Genomic DNA, 14332 nt, shown 5'->3' with positions numbered 1-14332 from the left:
CATCAATTATTCATGATTCTTACTCATTTGCTAGTGTTCAATACCTAACCCACTCAATAGTAAGGTATGACTAGTTCAGTCAACGACGGATACTCTTTGCTTCAATGTTGGTGTCTTTTATTCTAAGAAAGACTTTCCTATTTTACTCAAAGTTACGTTTTCCCTATTAGGCCTGGTAAGAAGGTCATTCGCTGCCTAAAGGAGAAAGTTGACTAGATTCTTTTTCTTCTCTGACAGTGTATCACTGGACTACTGAGGACATAAGTGAGGAGCTCTTTGGTCTTGGATATCCCATGCAATGAATATTGTATTCACTTTGTGGAGATGGGTCCCATTTTTACCACAACCAGTTCTGTTCTAGTCAGGCGTCGTTGAATTCGTCGTCTTAGTCATCAATATCGCTTAAATCGTCATCATAGAAATTATCTGCGTCGAAGTTGTCATCCCCACAGCAAGCAGAAATTTTTCAGCACTCAATACACAAAGATTATGTCAATGTTGGAAAAGTAGCAAAATGAGGGTATCAGTCTTCTCTTCATTTTCACGAAGACTTTAAGAAGGTTAGAGGCCAATTAAAGACCTCCTCTAACTCTAGTTTATTTGTTTGACCCCTTCCAGGATGGAGACTAAGTCTCTGAGGTCATTAATGAATAGAGTGGATACTTTCCTTCACAGTATCTGAAGTGTGCTTGCTTCGACATTTTTATCCATCCAGCTTTAAATTTTTTGCTGTTTGTGACCTTGATGCACAAAAAGTGTTCATAGGAATTTTATTACCAGTTAATGAATTACAAAATTGGTATCTACAGTATTTTAAAAATTACTTCATCAACTGAATTATTATGACTTTGTTGGGGGATAATATCTTCAACGGCACCTCTAATTCTTTTCAGTCAATGTCAGTCCTTTGGAAGAATATTGGTTAAACTTCAATTTGACACCATTTATGGACCTAACTTGAGAATGTTAGTAAAAACCCAAAGGGAAATTATTCAACCTTCCAAAGACAGGATTCAGAGACTAACCATCTAAAAACTACAAATTTCTCTTCCTGTCAGTCAAGCCTTGGTAAATTTTTTTGAGATCTGGTGACAGTAGAAAAGCTTTTATCGCACAAGACTATTAGTACTCAATCTTTCCAGCTTCAACCCATCTATAATTAGATGAATGTGTCTTTGCCCTTGAATTACTGGTCTCCTTAACAGCAAATTTGTTAATGGACCTTCAGTAGAGGCAGAACAAAGCTGGTATACATAGGGAGTTCTCCAATACCTTAAGTCAAGGCTGGGCTTCCAATTTGCTAGATCCTCAAGAAGAGGGTTTCATGTTATTAAGAATATTTAAAATTTTCAAGTTCAAGTAATTTTTCCAGACCTCCAAGCATTCATGACATCTGTGATAATAAGGACAATCGTTGTGCTTAATACCCGACAACTCGAGCCATAATAACCAATGAGGTACCCACTCAGGTGCTTTGCCAGTTGGCTAAGGAAATCTTCTTGTGGTTAGTAGAGCATCTCGTTGGCTGGTCAGATTCATGCCTTGGAACATGGTTGCTTAGCAGCTTTCAAGTCTCGTCGTGGAAGTGGTCAATGAACATTGAAGTCTGCAAGGAAGGTCAATTATGTATGTCTGCATTTGTTGAATAATCCAGACATCATATATCTCTGGCCCCCTAGCCTGATCAAGCAGGTCCTGGTAAATTTGCATTAATTTTGAAAGACCAGGATGGTCTTCATTGCTCTACTCTCTGGCTCTCACAAGAGTTGTCCACTGATATTCTGGATTTGATCATAAACAACCTCAGTTTGCCTCTCAAATGAACACTTCAGAAGCAGCCATCGTAACATGCTCCAGAATTTTCTGAATTAATAACATATTCACATATAGAGGTTAGCCAACAAAGAGAGAGAGTTCAGCAGGATTCGCCATTGTGCAGAGCCTAATTGGTTAACCTTTATCAGGGTTAGTAAGCCAAGTTTTATTAGTTGGTGCACCATAAGAAATGCTACACTTTATCCTTGTTTTCTCAAATGTACTGACTTGTTAACCTTTCTGTCACCAAAATTTATCCCTATTTTGAGGCTTACTTGCATTGCTCTTTCTCCAATCTTATCCACCATGGTTTACTTTTTTTGCATTTATCATATTTCAGAGTAGATTAGACATATGGTCAGTCTGTTCCAAGGGCTTCTGAGAAACCTAGAAGCTGGGATCCAGCATGTCTTTACAGTAATGCCTGCCTAGGGTACTGTGTTTAACACACATTACTTCTTCTTGCTCTAGCTCCCTCAGTGTGTCACTTAGACCCATTTCGTGTTTGGGACTGTGACCCACTCAAAGAATTGGTCATATGTCAAGCATATCTTTGCCTCAGGTTTTGTTGCCGGAACTTGATTTTCTAGGGATTCAGATCAGACAATAGTATAGTAAAGTAACCTCATAATGTCACCTTACTTCTGTTTCGCACACAAAATGTAAAAGGAATTGGGCATATGTATAAAACTCCACATGTAGTTACAGCTTTTCTTTCTTAAAAGGGACAAGATGGTGTGACTGGAATTTCCTCATCTGTGGAAATAAGCTCTTATATGATCAATGGGATAAAGCTGATAAATCTCTTGAAAAAAATGTGATGGAAACCATTTTTTGTTATAAAATTGTACATTACCTCTACATTACCTTTTACCAGAAATTAAATACAGAAAAAATATACATAATTGTTTATGGCATCAGCAGTAAAGGTCAATCACTTGCATATAGATGTTTAGCCAAACTTATCCAAGTACTGTATAACAAACAATTGCTAGTGTTGTCTTGTTATAAGTAATTTGTCTTTGCAATCATTGGTCGCTTGTTGCTTTATTGATGGTTGTTGGAAGAGGAGTTTATATATCAGATGATGGGATGATTTGGTCTTGTACTTTTTCCTGATATTGCTAATTCTTAAAATTGCAATATTCATACAGAGTATTATTTTAATTTTATGTCCTGTCAGCTAGATGTAGAAACACTCCCTAAATTATGAAATACCAGTTGCTACTTTTTTCTTTCAAGTTACATTACCTGAACTTACATTTAAACGTGTTATTCAGAGTAATGAGTTTTGTGACTTTAAGATTTTATTTAGAGATTCTTGGATAGCTTTGTTTTATGGGCATCAAAAAGGATATGATGGTGATAAAATAGAATTATTGAAGTAGAAAATGTTTACTACAGTTTCAAATTTCTTGCAATCTTTTATTAAAAATTTATACTTTCATAGATGAATATGAAGTCATTTCATGGAAGAGTAGGGACGACTGAACTTGGTTACAAATGGTATCGTTTTCCCACCTTAAATGATATAGGCAATTTTAACAGTCCTGTTTGTAACTCCCCCATGATATATTAGCATTCTGCTTCCATGTCTCTGTGAGCATTTCTTAGTTAAGTGCACACTGTTATACAAAAAAAGGGATTCTAAGACAAATTGATGATAGTTTAGGAAATAAAATAGATAGCCTGAAAAAGTAGCTTCACATAAAGGAAAATTTTTAGAGTAAAAGTTGTTCTGTGCCTTTAAAAGAACAGTTTATTATTTAAATGAACTCATCTTTCATAAGTTGCAAAAGTCATGACTTAACAAGTTCTGATTTTAAATGGTAATGTCAACTGGAAATTCAATTGCCTGAATTTGAGCTGTGACAGTAAGCCAAACCTTTATAATAATTGTCAGCAATCTTTTATGAGTTTACTGGGAAAACAGTTTAATCCCCGTAAAGAATTGTTTTTGATGTTGCATTTTGAGAACTATTTAGCAGTGTCCTAGCAGTAGTTTATAGTTACTGTTCTCAACAACAGCAGCTGGTTTCTTTAGTGTGATGTGGTATTGCTTCACCAAAAGTGATAGGGTTAGTATAAGATAAACAATGTACTTGCTTGACTTTAGCATTTGAAAATTTGCAGGTTCATACTCAACACTACAAGTACAAAACCACCAAGAATCGGGATGAAGAGTTAAAAGCTGCAATGGAAGCTACTGCGGGAGCTTTAGAGGCACCGCCCGAAGTGGTTGAGGAAGAAGCGGAAAAGCTCTCTGATGAAGCCAATGAATATAGGAACTGGTGTAAATTAATGGAAATTAATGCCATGAAGAATATTGGCGCCAGCACAAACACACCCCCAGAAGAAAAAAGGAAAAATGGAACAAGTAGTTAGTGCTAACTTATTGGAAGTAGTCTTTGAAGGGGGGTAGGGAGGGAATTAGGGTTAAGAAATTTCCTGGAGTAAGATGGTGGAGGTTTTGATACAGAGAGGGAGAGAGAGAGAGAGAGAGAAAGAGAGTAGCTAATGGTCATGACAGTTTCCAGTCCCATAAATAGTAACCAGACTGGCTTCTGTACTCTCAGGAAGGAATGATGTTTCGTGCTAGTGTTGTGAGGATTGAGGCATCATAATTAGAAAGTTCTGGTAAGAAAGAAGAGTGAAAGAAAAAAATATCACAGGAATCTAGAGATTAGCTGCACGTTTAGATGGTATCAGAAAGTGTTAGTTGAATAATAAAGCCTGATTGATACTTCATAGGAATAGAATTCAGCAATAATGGTGATGTATTATCTGGAAAAGTAGTTTGCAGTAACATTTCATGTTCTGTAATATATTTGTGTATCCAAACACCCATGGTTATCTATACATGCTGTATTTATCATATCTGCTATAATGCATACATCAAAGGACTGCATTCTGGTACACATTAACATGATGTGGATACATGAATTTAATCTGCAAGCTATGTAATTGGTGCAATAAGGGTTGGACGAGTATGAGTAGCGAAAAAAGCATCGTTTGCACGTAGTGCAGCGGCTTCGAGAGTAATGCTAATTGGAGGGAGAAAATTTGATTGATCCCAGATATTTGCTGGTTTCTTAGCTTTCCTACCTGTGAGTGCCATAGAACTGAGATTATGGTGCTGTGTTACAGTCTGGCTTTGAAAGTCTGTAGCAAACTTCAAGGAAAAAAAAGAAGAGAAAGAAATTTATATGTAAACAAAGCAATGGATTGGATTTTGTATACGCAAAGGAATCTCTTCAAGTCTGGCTCATGTGCGTCTCTCCAGGACAGATGGTGTTTGAAAAGAGGAGGTGGAGGAGGAGGAGCTTGGATATGTTTATAGCAGCTTCATATCACATGTTTGTACATAACAATGAAAGTGTGAGTAGTTTATGTAAGTATGTGACCACCAGTGTTGTGCTTTGTTTGTGTAATTAATTATAGATATTAAAAAAAAAAAAGTGTTCAAAGATAGGGTCTCTAACCTAGGTTTTCATTTGTACTTATAATTGTTTTTTACTACTACATAATTTTTGAGGTTTATAGACTATTATAGGCTATTTTTGGTCAAAGATAGTTGTAAACTGAAAGCATTTAAATTTTATGCTGGCCTCCGGGTTTGCATATAGCATTTATAACTGCAGGTAATTTGCTTTTAGATAAGTTGCCTAAGCTTATAGCTTCTATTATATAATCTTAGAATCTGTACAGGTGCAATGTAAGTATATCTTGGTGCTGCGCTTCTTGGCTACTGTTAAAGAGCAAACAGGGTGACTTATGTTAGGAGTTTAAATGTTTATCAGGTTACCGGTAATTTTTTTACACTTTGATAACCTATTTATTTGCTTAGGTGACAGCTATAGGCAGTAATACCATCCTGCCGTTGCTTCCCATGGTATATGGAAGGACCTCGTGTGTGTATGGCATTTGTGATACAGCAGTTATAAACGACCAATCTTTTGTTTCTGTTATTAATTTTCTTTAGCTTTCCCAATATCCATGATCCTGAAATGTTTATGAAGCAAATGCACTGAAAAGTTGATTGTTAGAAAGTTGTTGAAAGAGCAAGGAGTTGGTGGAAGGTAATGGACACTACAAAATTAGATTCTTATTTTTTTCAATACAGTACTGTATTTTTTTTTATTGCATCATTTGATGATCATAGAATTATTATTCTTTTAAGCTCGTTGCTAACCTCTTGTCACTCGTTTTAATACTCATGAAAGCCATATGAGCACTTCCATTTCTAGTACCGTATCGCAGCTAATTGAATGTTACGCTATTTCACTAGCATTGAAGAAGGGTTTTCTCCCTCATAATGTAATTTGGTGCTATTTCCACTTTTTTGTTTTTTCTATTCATCTTTGTTACAATGGTTGTGGCATAGGTGGGAACATTTTTTTAATTGTTCTTTAGTTTTCACTCAGGCAGAGAACCATTTGTGTTATTGTTGGTATTAGATTATTATTAAATTTAATTCAGATATCTGCAGTCTTATTTTTTTTCAAAGTTTTTGTTGCACTAAAGTAGCAAGTTATATTCTTTTAATGTGTACCATAGCATTGTTGATTGTCATTGTAACGGATATAAAAATATATGTTATAAATTCCTTTTGTTTGTAGATATTTGTTGTATTGTGCAAGTTTTTTGTGGAACATTCATATGTTTTATCTAATAAAATACTGTAATTAATAAAGGGTGAATGAAACACTTATAATCTTATAAACCTTGGAGAAAATTTATGCAATTGAAAGTTATTTTTTTATCATATTTTCTCAATTCATTGCCAACGGATTTATTTGTAAACATTCTGTAAGTGTATAAACTGTATTGTACTACTTTTGCAATTGGGCTTCCAGTTTCAGTTATAATAATATGATTCAGCTTCAGGTTATCTTACTTTTGAAATGTGACTAAAGTATATTCTTACCATATTTTGTTATGAACATACTCCAGGTGTTACATCGTCCCATTTGTACCTCAAATTCCTTTCTAGAGTTTTGTTATTTACTAAGTTTTGTCATACAGTATTTTAAAACAATGTAGATCAAGAACTGTTTTCTTTTAGATTTCAGCTTGACATTCAGTAGTGGTAAGGGCAAGGGATGATATGAAACATGATATTTAATGACTAGAATTTACTGTCATGAAAAAAAATATTTAACTTGCAGTTTCTTCCCATGGTCATGCTTAATCCTGAGTTATTGTATTTTTGAGAATTAACTTTTGATCTTGAAGGAAAATTTTATTTGTATGGAATTTTTAATTTTTCTTATTTTTTGAATCAAACCTTCTTGAAACAGTTATATCATTCAGAATTTGATAAATGTGCAAACACGTTAAAACAGATCCTTACTTTACTTTTTCCAAACATTATATAGGAATGGATTGTAAATAAAAGTGAACGTTCTTTTTGAAATGAGGTGGATATATAACTTGGAAGGAAACTGAAATATTCAGTGGGTAAGCATGGAAATGGCAGCCTCCCGAATTATGAATATGTAATATCTTTCTTGGTAAATATGTTCTGCAAAGGTATGGTAAAAAGTTTCTATTTGCCATATGGAATATGGCTACTTTAGTCTTCCTGCAGCTGTCGCAAAGTTGTTTTGCTAGGTTCTGTAAAGTGATGTGAAAAGTGAATCGATTTTCAAGCGTGGTTTATTTTGCAGCTTCATTCTTCCTAATGTAGGTTGAAGTGTATTTCAAAAATCTGTAAATGACTCTATATGTTAATCTATCAAGATTTTATGTGGCCTACATAATGAAAGAGGAGTAAGTAATGAGAAGCAGTTATTGTGAGAATGCCAGCTTGTCTTCCTATTTTTATTTATTCAATATGTTCACTGTTTGAAGAAGCTTTTGTTACCTTGCCACTGTTTCAGTTTTTCTGTTATGTTTACCTGCTTGTTACTATTTTTGTGCTTTTTGTCAAACAAAACTCCTTACCAAGTATACGATAATATACTGTAAAGGTGTGAATGACTTTGTCGTGGTTGTGAGCAGCAGCTCTCCTAAAATTAATTTTTTTATTTGAGAACTTTGAATTTGCCTGATTCTACTTACTTAGGTTTAATATATTGATGTATGGTACTTATATTTTGTTAGGAAATTCATTGAATCGTCTTTTTCTTTGGACCTAGAAACTTATTTTTTTTTTTTGAAAGGTAATTTTGCAGATATATGTATAGTACAATTATGATTGTGCTTCTTCATAGTTATACAATACTGTAGCATATCTTATTTTTCCTATAGAACTACGGTATCATGTTGAGAATCTAATTTGTGTCTTGTGCAATATGCAAGTAGGATCATCAATTAGGATTGATATCTGAAAGTGATTTATTGTAGTTTGCTTTTTTATGCATCAGAAAATATTGTTTTTAAGTATGGAACTCGATCTTTGCTGCATGTACTATTATGTATGCAATATTTCATATATGTTTTGTGATTTTTATTACTTTTTTCTATGCGGTTTGAGTAGTAATTATGAGATTCAATATGGTTAGGGAATGTGTTTAGTGCAGAGCCCCAATTGTACACCTGGATCTGTTCTGATTATGCAATGTACTCCTCCATCCATACAATGTAAGGGGCTCAGTAATGTGTAGTAATTGCTAAGTTAAAAAACAAAAAAAACCAAACCCTTACTGATATATAGCACATGTAGCTCTATGTATCCCTGCTAAACTAACGGGGATTACATCTTGTATCCAAACTTAAAATAATTATAATAGTAATGAAAACCAGATTTCTGGTGCTGATACTGGACATAGAAACATACTTGGCATGAGTGGCCACGTGGGAACCTTGCTTTACAACCATCAACTGGGATCTTTGTTCAGGGTCATTTCTTCTTCATCCTGTTAGGGTCGTGAAGCCGAGGTTTGGGAGGCTACTAACTCAAAGATCTCAAAAAGTAAATGAATGACTGCACTTTTTGAAGTATGTGGAAGCATTACTTATGTATGGCGATCCTGAATTCATGGTTTGCAAAGGACAAGAGTGGATGAGCAAATGTGTGCGTGTTTTAGTGTGTGTGCATGCATGATTGTGCAGCGAAATACGAGGGATAATGAAGATCTTCAGTAAAGTTCAATGCATACTGTGTAGTATTTTTGTATATGAAGATTCGCCTACTAGTTTGTGACAAGTGTATTAATTTGTTGCATTGTTCCAGTAAGCAAGTCGAGCTCTACACAGTGCTGCCATGGGTGGAATTAATTGGTTTGTTATTTTTTTTTTAATTGAAGTAAAAGGTGAAAATTAAAAAAAGTAAAGGGTTCTGTGATAGTGTGGAAGCACAAAGGGATTTTTTTTAGTGGTTTGGATTCAGAACTGTGATATTAGTCTGTATTTATTTAATCTTTTCTACATTGTGTTCAAGATCTTGGCCATCAAGGTAGAGATCAAGGTTATAAAGTTGCCAGCTTGGTTGTTTTTTTGTTAATCCACCCGACCACACCCCTGTGTAGCGCCCCATGGAGCTCTGGGATTCCCCTGTAGCAATGTACATTCAAAGTCCAGACTGTTTTTGTACCTGCGTATGAAAATAAAAGCTGCTGTCAACTGCCATGACTTTCATTTATGTCCTTTGAATCTGTGAAATGTAAAGCATAATACTATACAGTTTATATAAAAATCCTAACTCAATAATAAGGAAGTAGCTGCTTTAATCATACTATACTAATCAAACTTTTCCTGTGGAAGGCTTAACAGGAAAACCAATACAACATAAATACCAAAGAAATATTGTCTCCCCTACTTTAAGGCCAGTGTATCAATAAGCAAGATACTGCCTCGGTGTGTATGTGGGAGAACTCACAAATTCAACCTTGTTTGACTTTGCCCCAGCACTTCAGTGGCTGAAAGTTGTCTGTTACGAGTGTCGTCATGTACAGCATCCAAGTAAGGAACTGTCGTTCCAGTCTTCGCCAGCGTACCTACATCACAAGAAACCCTCCCTCAACCACCATTCAAGGTCGTAGGTATAAAACAACGCTCCACTCTCTTGCTAGGAGTTGGGAGGGTTTTTTTCGAGACCAAACAGCACCTCCCCAAAGTTTTACTTTCATCAAAACTACTTTTTTGGGTTAAAATGCAATGTGGTCTCCAAGGACTTGGTCCCAGAGTATTAAAAGTAGACTCATGTCCAATCTAGGGCAACAGTCTGCCACCAAGCCCAACTTGTGCGTTGGGCACATGTTCCTAAGAGTACGAAGAAAGACTAACCAAGTCTGACCCTTGCCACACAAAGGTGACTGAAGACTAATGACTGCTAGAGGGCCTGGTGACTTGGCCCTTCCTTCTGGACTACCCCTGCAGGGGTCTGACATGTGCTAAGTACTACGCATAATGTTGCACTGCTTAGATTTGCTTCAGGTAGTGTTTAACAAACACCCTATTCCCAGACCAACCTGTAACATTGAGTGTCCTGAAAATGACAAATTCGGAGATAATTTGTATTTTTCCTATCCATACAAACCTTAGCTATTTACATAGGGTTTACTTTCGGCGTAGCTGAAATGACGAGCCATTAGATTTTAACGAGGGTTAAACTACCCCGTGCTAGTATGCACGGGGGTAGGGGAGGGGTAGCTAGCTACCCCTCCCCCCCACACACCGGTGAGCTGCCTCACTTCACTTAGATGTAGGACTTGTCTTGGGGGACAGGGCTGGCGGGCAAATATGTGTAAATAGCTAAGGTTTGTATGGTTAGGAAAAACACAAATTATCTCCGAATTTGTCATTTGTTCCGTAACTGAAATACAAACCACGCTATTTACATAGGGTGACTTACCCTTAGGCAGGGTGGGAAGTCCCCAGCCTTACTGGCTTTGGCTTACCCGGGGACTCAGAATCCGGGTGAGCAGCACTTCGAGAAAAAGTCCCTGCGCCTCGCAGGTTTCTTGCTACGCAAGAAACGAGCGGCCTACATAAGTTGTGTGTGGAGAGATGAAGTGTGACTCGTCCTAGGAAGTTGACCTGAAGTCCTTTATATGGAATTCTAGGCTAGGACGTCCCCATACCACCTCGTCAGGGTATGGGGGACACAACAGTATTATACTTAATACTAGGAACACAAGGAAGCATGGTTTACCTGCAGAGGTTTGAGGTCAGCTATGCAGAGACCCAGGATGCTGCATTCCCCAAGAGAGGGGAGGATGAAGAAAGAAGTAAGGGCCAGACGTACTCTTTCATTCACGCAGACTAAAACCGGGTAACAGTGCCCTCAATCTTCTGCTACTTGTCCATTAAGGAGCCTGAGGTTAGACCAGCTGTTGTGCAGCCACCACAGGGCCGATAGAAAAAGTATCGAGGCTCCTGTGGGTCACGTCCTGCAGGTAGTGGGCTGTGAAGGTAGTTTGACGCTACCAGACCCTAGCTTGTAGCACCTGCGTCACAGAGAAGTTTCTCTTGAAGGCCAGGGACGTGGCGATGCCCCTGACATCATGTGCCCTAGGGCGACGTGAGGGAGGAGGGTCTGGATTCAAGACATGATGAATAGTCCGTCGAATCCAGGCTGAGATGGTATTCTTGGTGACCCTCCTCTTCGTCCTTCCCGTGCTCACAAACAGAGCTTGCACGCGAGGACGGACTGCAGCTGTTCTCTTCAGATAACGTCTCAGACTTCTTACTGGGCAGAGTAGCAGATGATCTGGGTCATCTGTTACAGAACGGAGACTCATAACCCTGAAGGAGTCAAACCTTGGGTCCGGCACTCCAGGGTTCCGAGTCTTGGCAACAAACTCAGGGACGAACCTGAACGTTACCTTCCCCCATCCCCTTGAATGAGCGATGTCGTATGAGAGACCATGAAGCTCACTGACTCGCTTGGCCGAAGCCAGAGTGAGCAGGAATACCGTCTTCTAAGTCAGGTGTTGGTCAGATGCCTGGCGTAATGGTTCGAACGGAGGTCTCTTCAGAGCCCTGAGGACCCGAACCACGTTCCAAGGAGGTGGTCTCACTTCCGACTGAGGGCAGGTAAGCTCGCAGCTTCGTATGAGTAAGGAAAGTTCCAGCGAGGAGGAAATGTCTATTCCTTTCAGCCTGAAGGCAAGGCTTAAGGCTGAGCGATAGCCTTTCACCGCCGAGACCGAAAGGCGCATTTCCTCCCGCAAGTAAACGAGGAACTCCGCTATTGCTGGAATAGAGGCATTGAGGGGAGAGATATCCCTCCCACGACACCAACCACAGAAGACTCCACTTCGCCTGGTAGACCCCTGCGGATGACTTTCGCAGGTGTCGAGACATCCTTTCCGCAACTTGTTGCGAAAAGCCTCTCTCAGTGAGGAGACGCTGGATAGTCTCCAGGCGTGAAGCCGAAGTGATGCTACAGCTTTGTGGAAGATGTTGCAATGTGGCTGTCTGAGTAGCTCGTGTCGTGGGGGAAGCTCTCTCGGGGGTTCCGTCAGGAGCTGCAGAAGGTCCGGGAACCACTGTGCATGATGCCATAGCGGAGCTATTGAGGTCATCGACAGGTTGACCGATAGTCTGGTCTTGTTGAGCACCCTTCTCATCAGACAGAACAGTGGGAAGGCGTAGACGTCGATGTTGTCCCACCGTTGTTGGAAGGCATCTTGCCAGAGTGCCTTGGGGTCCGGGACTGGGGAGCAGTACAGCGGCAGCTTCCAATTCAAGGCTGTCGCGAACAGGTCCACTGTCGGGGAACCCCACAAAGTCAGGACTTTGTTGGCTACTTGAGGATCCAAAGATCACTCGGTACTCACTATCTGCGAAGCTCTGCTCAGACTGTCGGCGAGCACATTGCTTTTGCCAGGAATGAAGCGAACTGATAGACGTATCGAGTGGACTTCGGTCCATCTCAGTATCTCTACTGCAAGATGGGATAGCTGTAGTGAAAAGGTACCTCCCTGCTTGTTGGTATAAGCCACTACTGTGGTGTTGTCCTCATCACCACCATGGAGTGGCCCGCCAAGGTCTATTGGAACTGTTGAAGGGCCAGAAATACGGCCTTCATCTCTAGCGGGTTGATGTGGAGGTACTTTTCTGATTCTGACCATAGGCCTGAGGCCCTCTGGTTCAGAACGTGGGCCCCTCACCCTTCTTTTGATGCGTCCGAAAACAGCATCAAATCCAGGGGAAGGACGAGAATATCCACTCCCTTTTGAAGATTGTCGTCGGTCAGCCACCATCTCAGGTCCGTCCGTTCCGCAGGTCCTATTGAGACCAGAGAGTCCGGGGAATCGATGCCTTGATCCCACCGGGACTTGAGCCGCCACTGCAGGGATCTCATCCTGTGGCGGCCGTTGGGAACTAGACGGGCCAAGGAGGCTAGGTGACCTAAGAGACGTAACCAAGATTGGGCTGGAAGGTCTTCTCGACTGAGGAAAGGCTTTGCAACCCTCCTCAGCCTTGCTATCCTGTCGTCTGATGGAAAGGCTTTGTGGAGATTGGTGTCTAATATCATGCCTAGATATACCAGTCGTTGTGTTGGAAGCAGAGAGGACTTCTCGAGATTTACCATGATCCCTAGATCTTGGCAAACTCCCAGAAGCCTGTCTCGGTGTCGAAGAAGGATTGACTCCGAGTCTGCCAGGATCAGCTAGTCGTCCAGATCACGGAGGAGACGGATGCCGTTCCTGTGCGCCCACGAAGATATCAGTGTGAACACTGGTGAACACCTGGGGTGCTGTGGAGAGACCGAAACACAGCACCTTGAACTGGTAGATCTTGTTGTCTAGGCTGAATCTTAGGTACTTCCTGGAAGACGGATGGATTGGGATCTGGAAGTACACGTCCTTCAGATCCAGTGTGCACATGAAGTCTTGCAGTCTCACTGCAAGTCTGACCATGTCTGCTGTCTCCATGCTGAACGGAGTTTGCTTGACAAACTTGTTCAGGGTTGAGAGGTCGATGACGGGTCTCCAGCCTCCAGACGCCTTCTTTACAAGAAAGAGTCGACTGAAGAAGCCTGGGGAGCCGTCTACGACCTCCTGGAGAGCATCCTTCTTGAGCATGGTCTCGACTTCTGCCCGGAGGGCTAGCCCCTTTGCCGATCCCATGGCATAGGAGCTCAACAACACTGGATTCGCTGTCAGGGGAGGTTGAGATGAAATGAACGGGACGCGATATCCTTGTCCGATCACAGAGACCGTCCAGGAATCGGCCCCGTGTTGCTGCCACCTGAGCACGCAACAGATGGACACGCAGGGGGATTGCCACTCCTAGCGCTTGCGGCCTCGGCCGCTCATTCTAGGATTTCTGCCTCCCCTGGAGGACTTTCCGCCCTTCTTGTCTTTGACAGGAAAGGGCTGCGGTTTAGACACCTTGGTCTTAGCTGCCGGAGCCTTCTTCGGTGTCCTGCGAGGCTGCTGTTGTTGTTGAGGAGCTGGAGGTTTGTAGGGACGAGATGTAAGGGCCTTCTGGAGGAGCGGATCATGACTCATCTTCCTCCACCTCTCAGCTGTCCGTTCTACATCCTTGAGCTCAAACAGATTTCCTCCAAGGATGGAGAAATGTCTGAGCTTGCTGACATCCATAGCGGGGACCTTCGGGT

The 14332-nt window shown here is 40.4% G+C and overlaps 1 protein-coding gene across 5 annotated transcripts in view; it reads left to right on the top strand.

The window, feature by feature from the left end:
* The window catches only part of LOC137624586 (trithorax group protein osa-like), a 94396-nt gene extending 85013 nt beyond the window's left edge, over window positions 1-9383 (top strand). For 4 of the 5 annotated variants that reach the window (XM_068355527.1, XM_068355530.1, XM_068355528.1 and 1 more), the window contains exon 4: window positions 3949-9383. In XM_068355527.1, the coding sequence (XP_068211628.1) occupies window positions 3949-4200 (252 nt within the window). In that variant the 3' untranslated portion in view covers window positions 4201-9383. The remainder of the gene's footprint in view (window positions 1-3948) is intronic. The other variant, XM_068355532.1, reaches the window with a different exon arrangement.
* The last annotated feature ends 4949 nt before the right edge of the window (window positions 9384-14332 follow it).

The sequence above is a fragment of the Palaemon carinicauda genome, chromosome 31 (assembly GCF_036898095.1).
Source record: "Palaemon carinicauda isolate YSFRI2023 chromosome 31, ASM3689809v2, whole genome shotgun sequence".
In the NCBI taxonomy this organism is placed as follows: Eukaryota; Metazoa; Arthropoda; class Malacostraca; order Decapoda; family Palaemonidae; genus Palaemon; species Palaemon carinicauda.
This window is presented reverse-complemented; position numbering and strand designations above follow the sequence as displayed.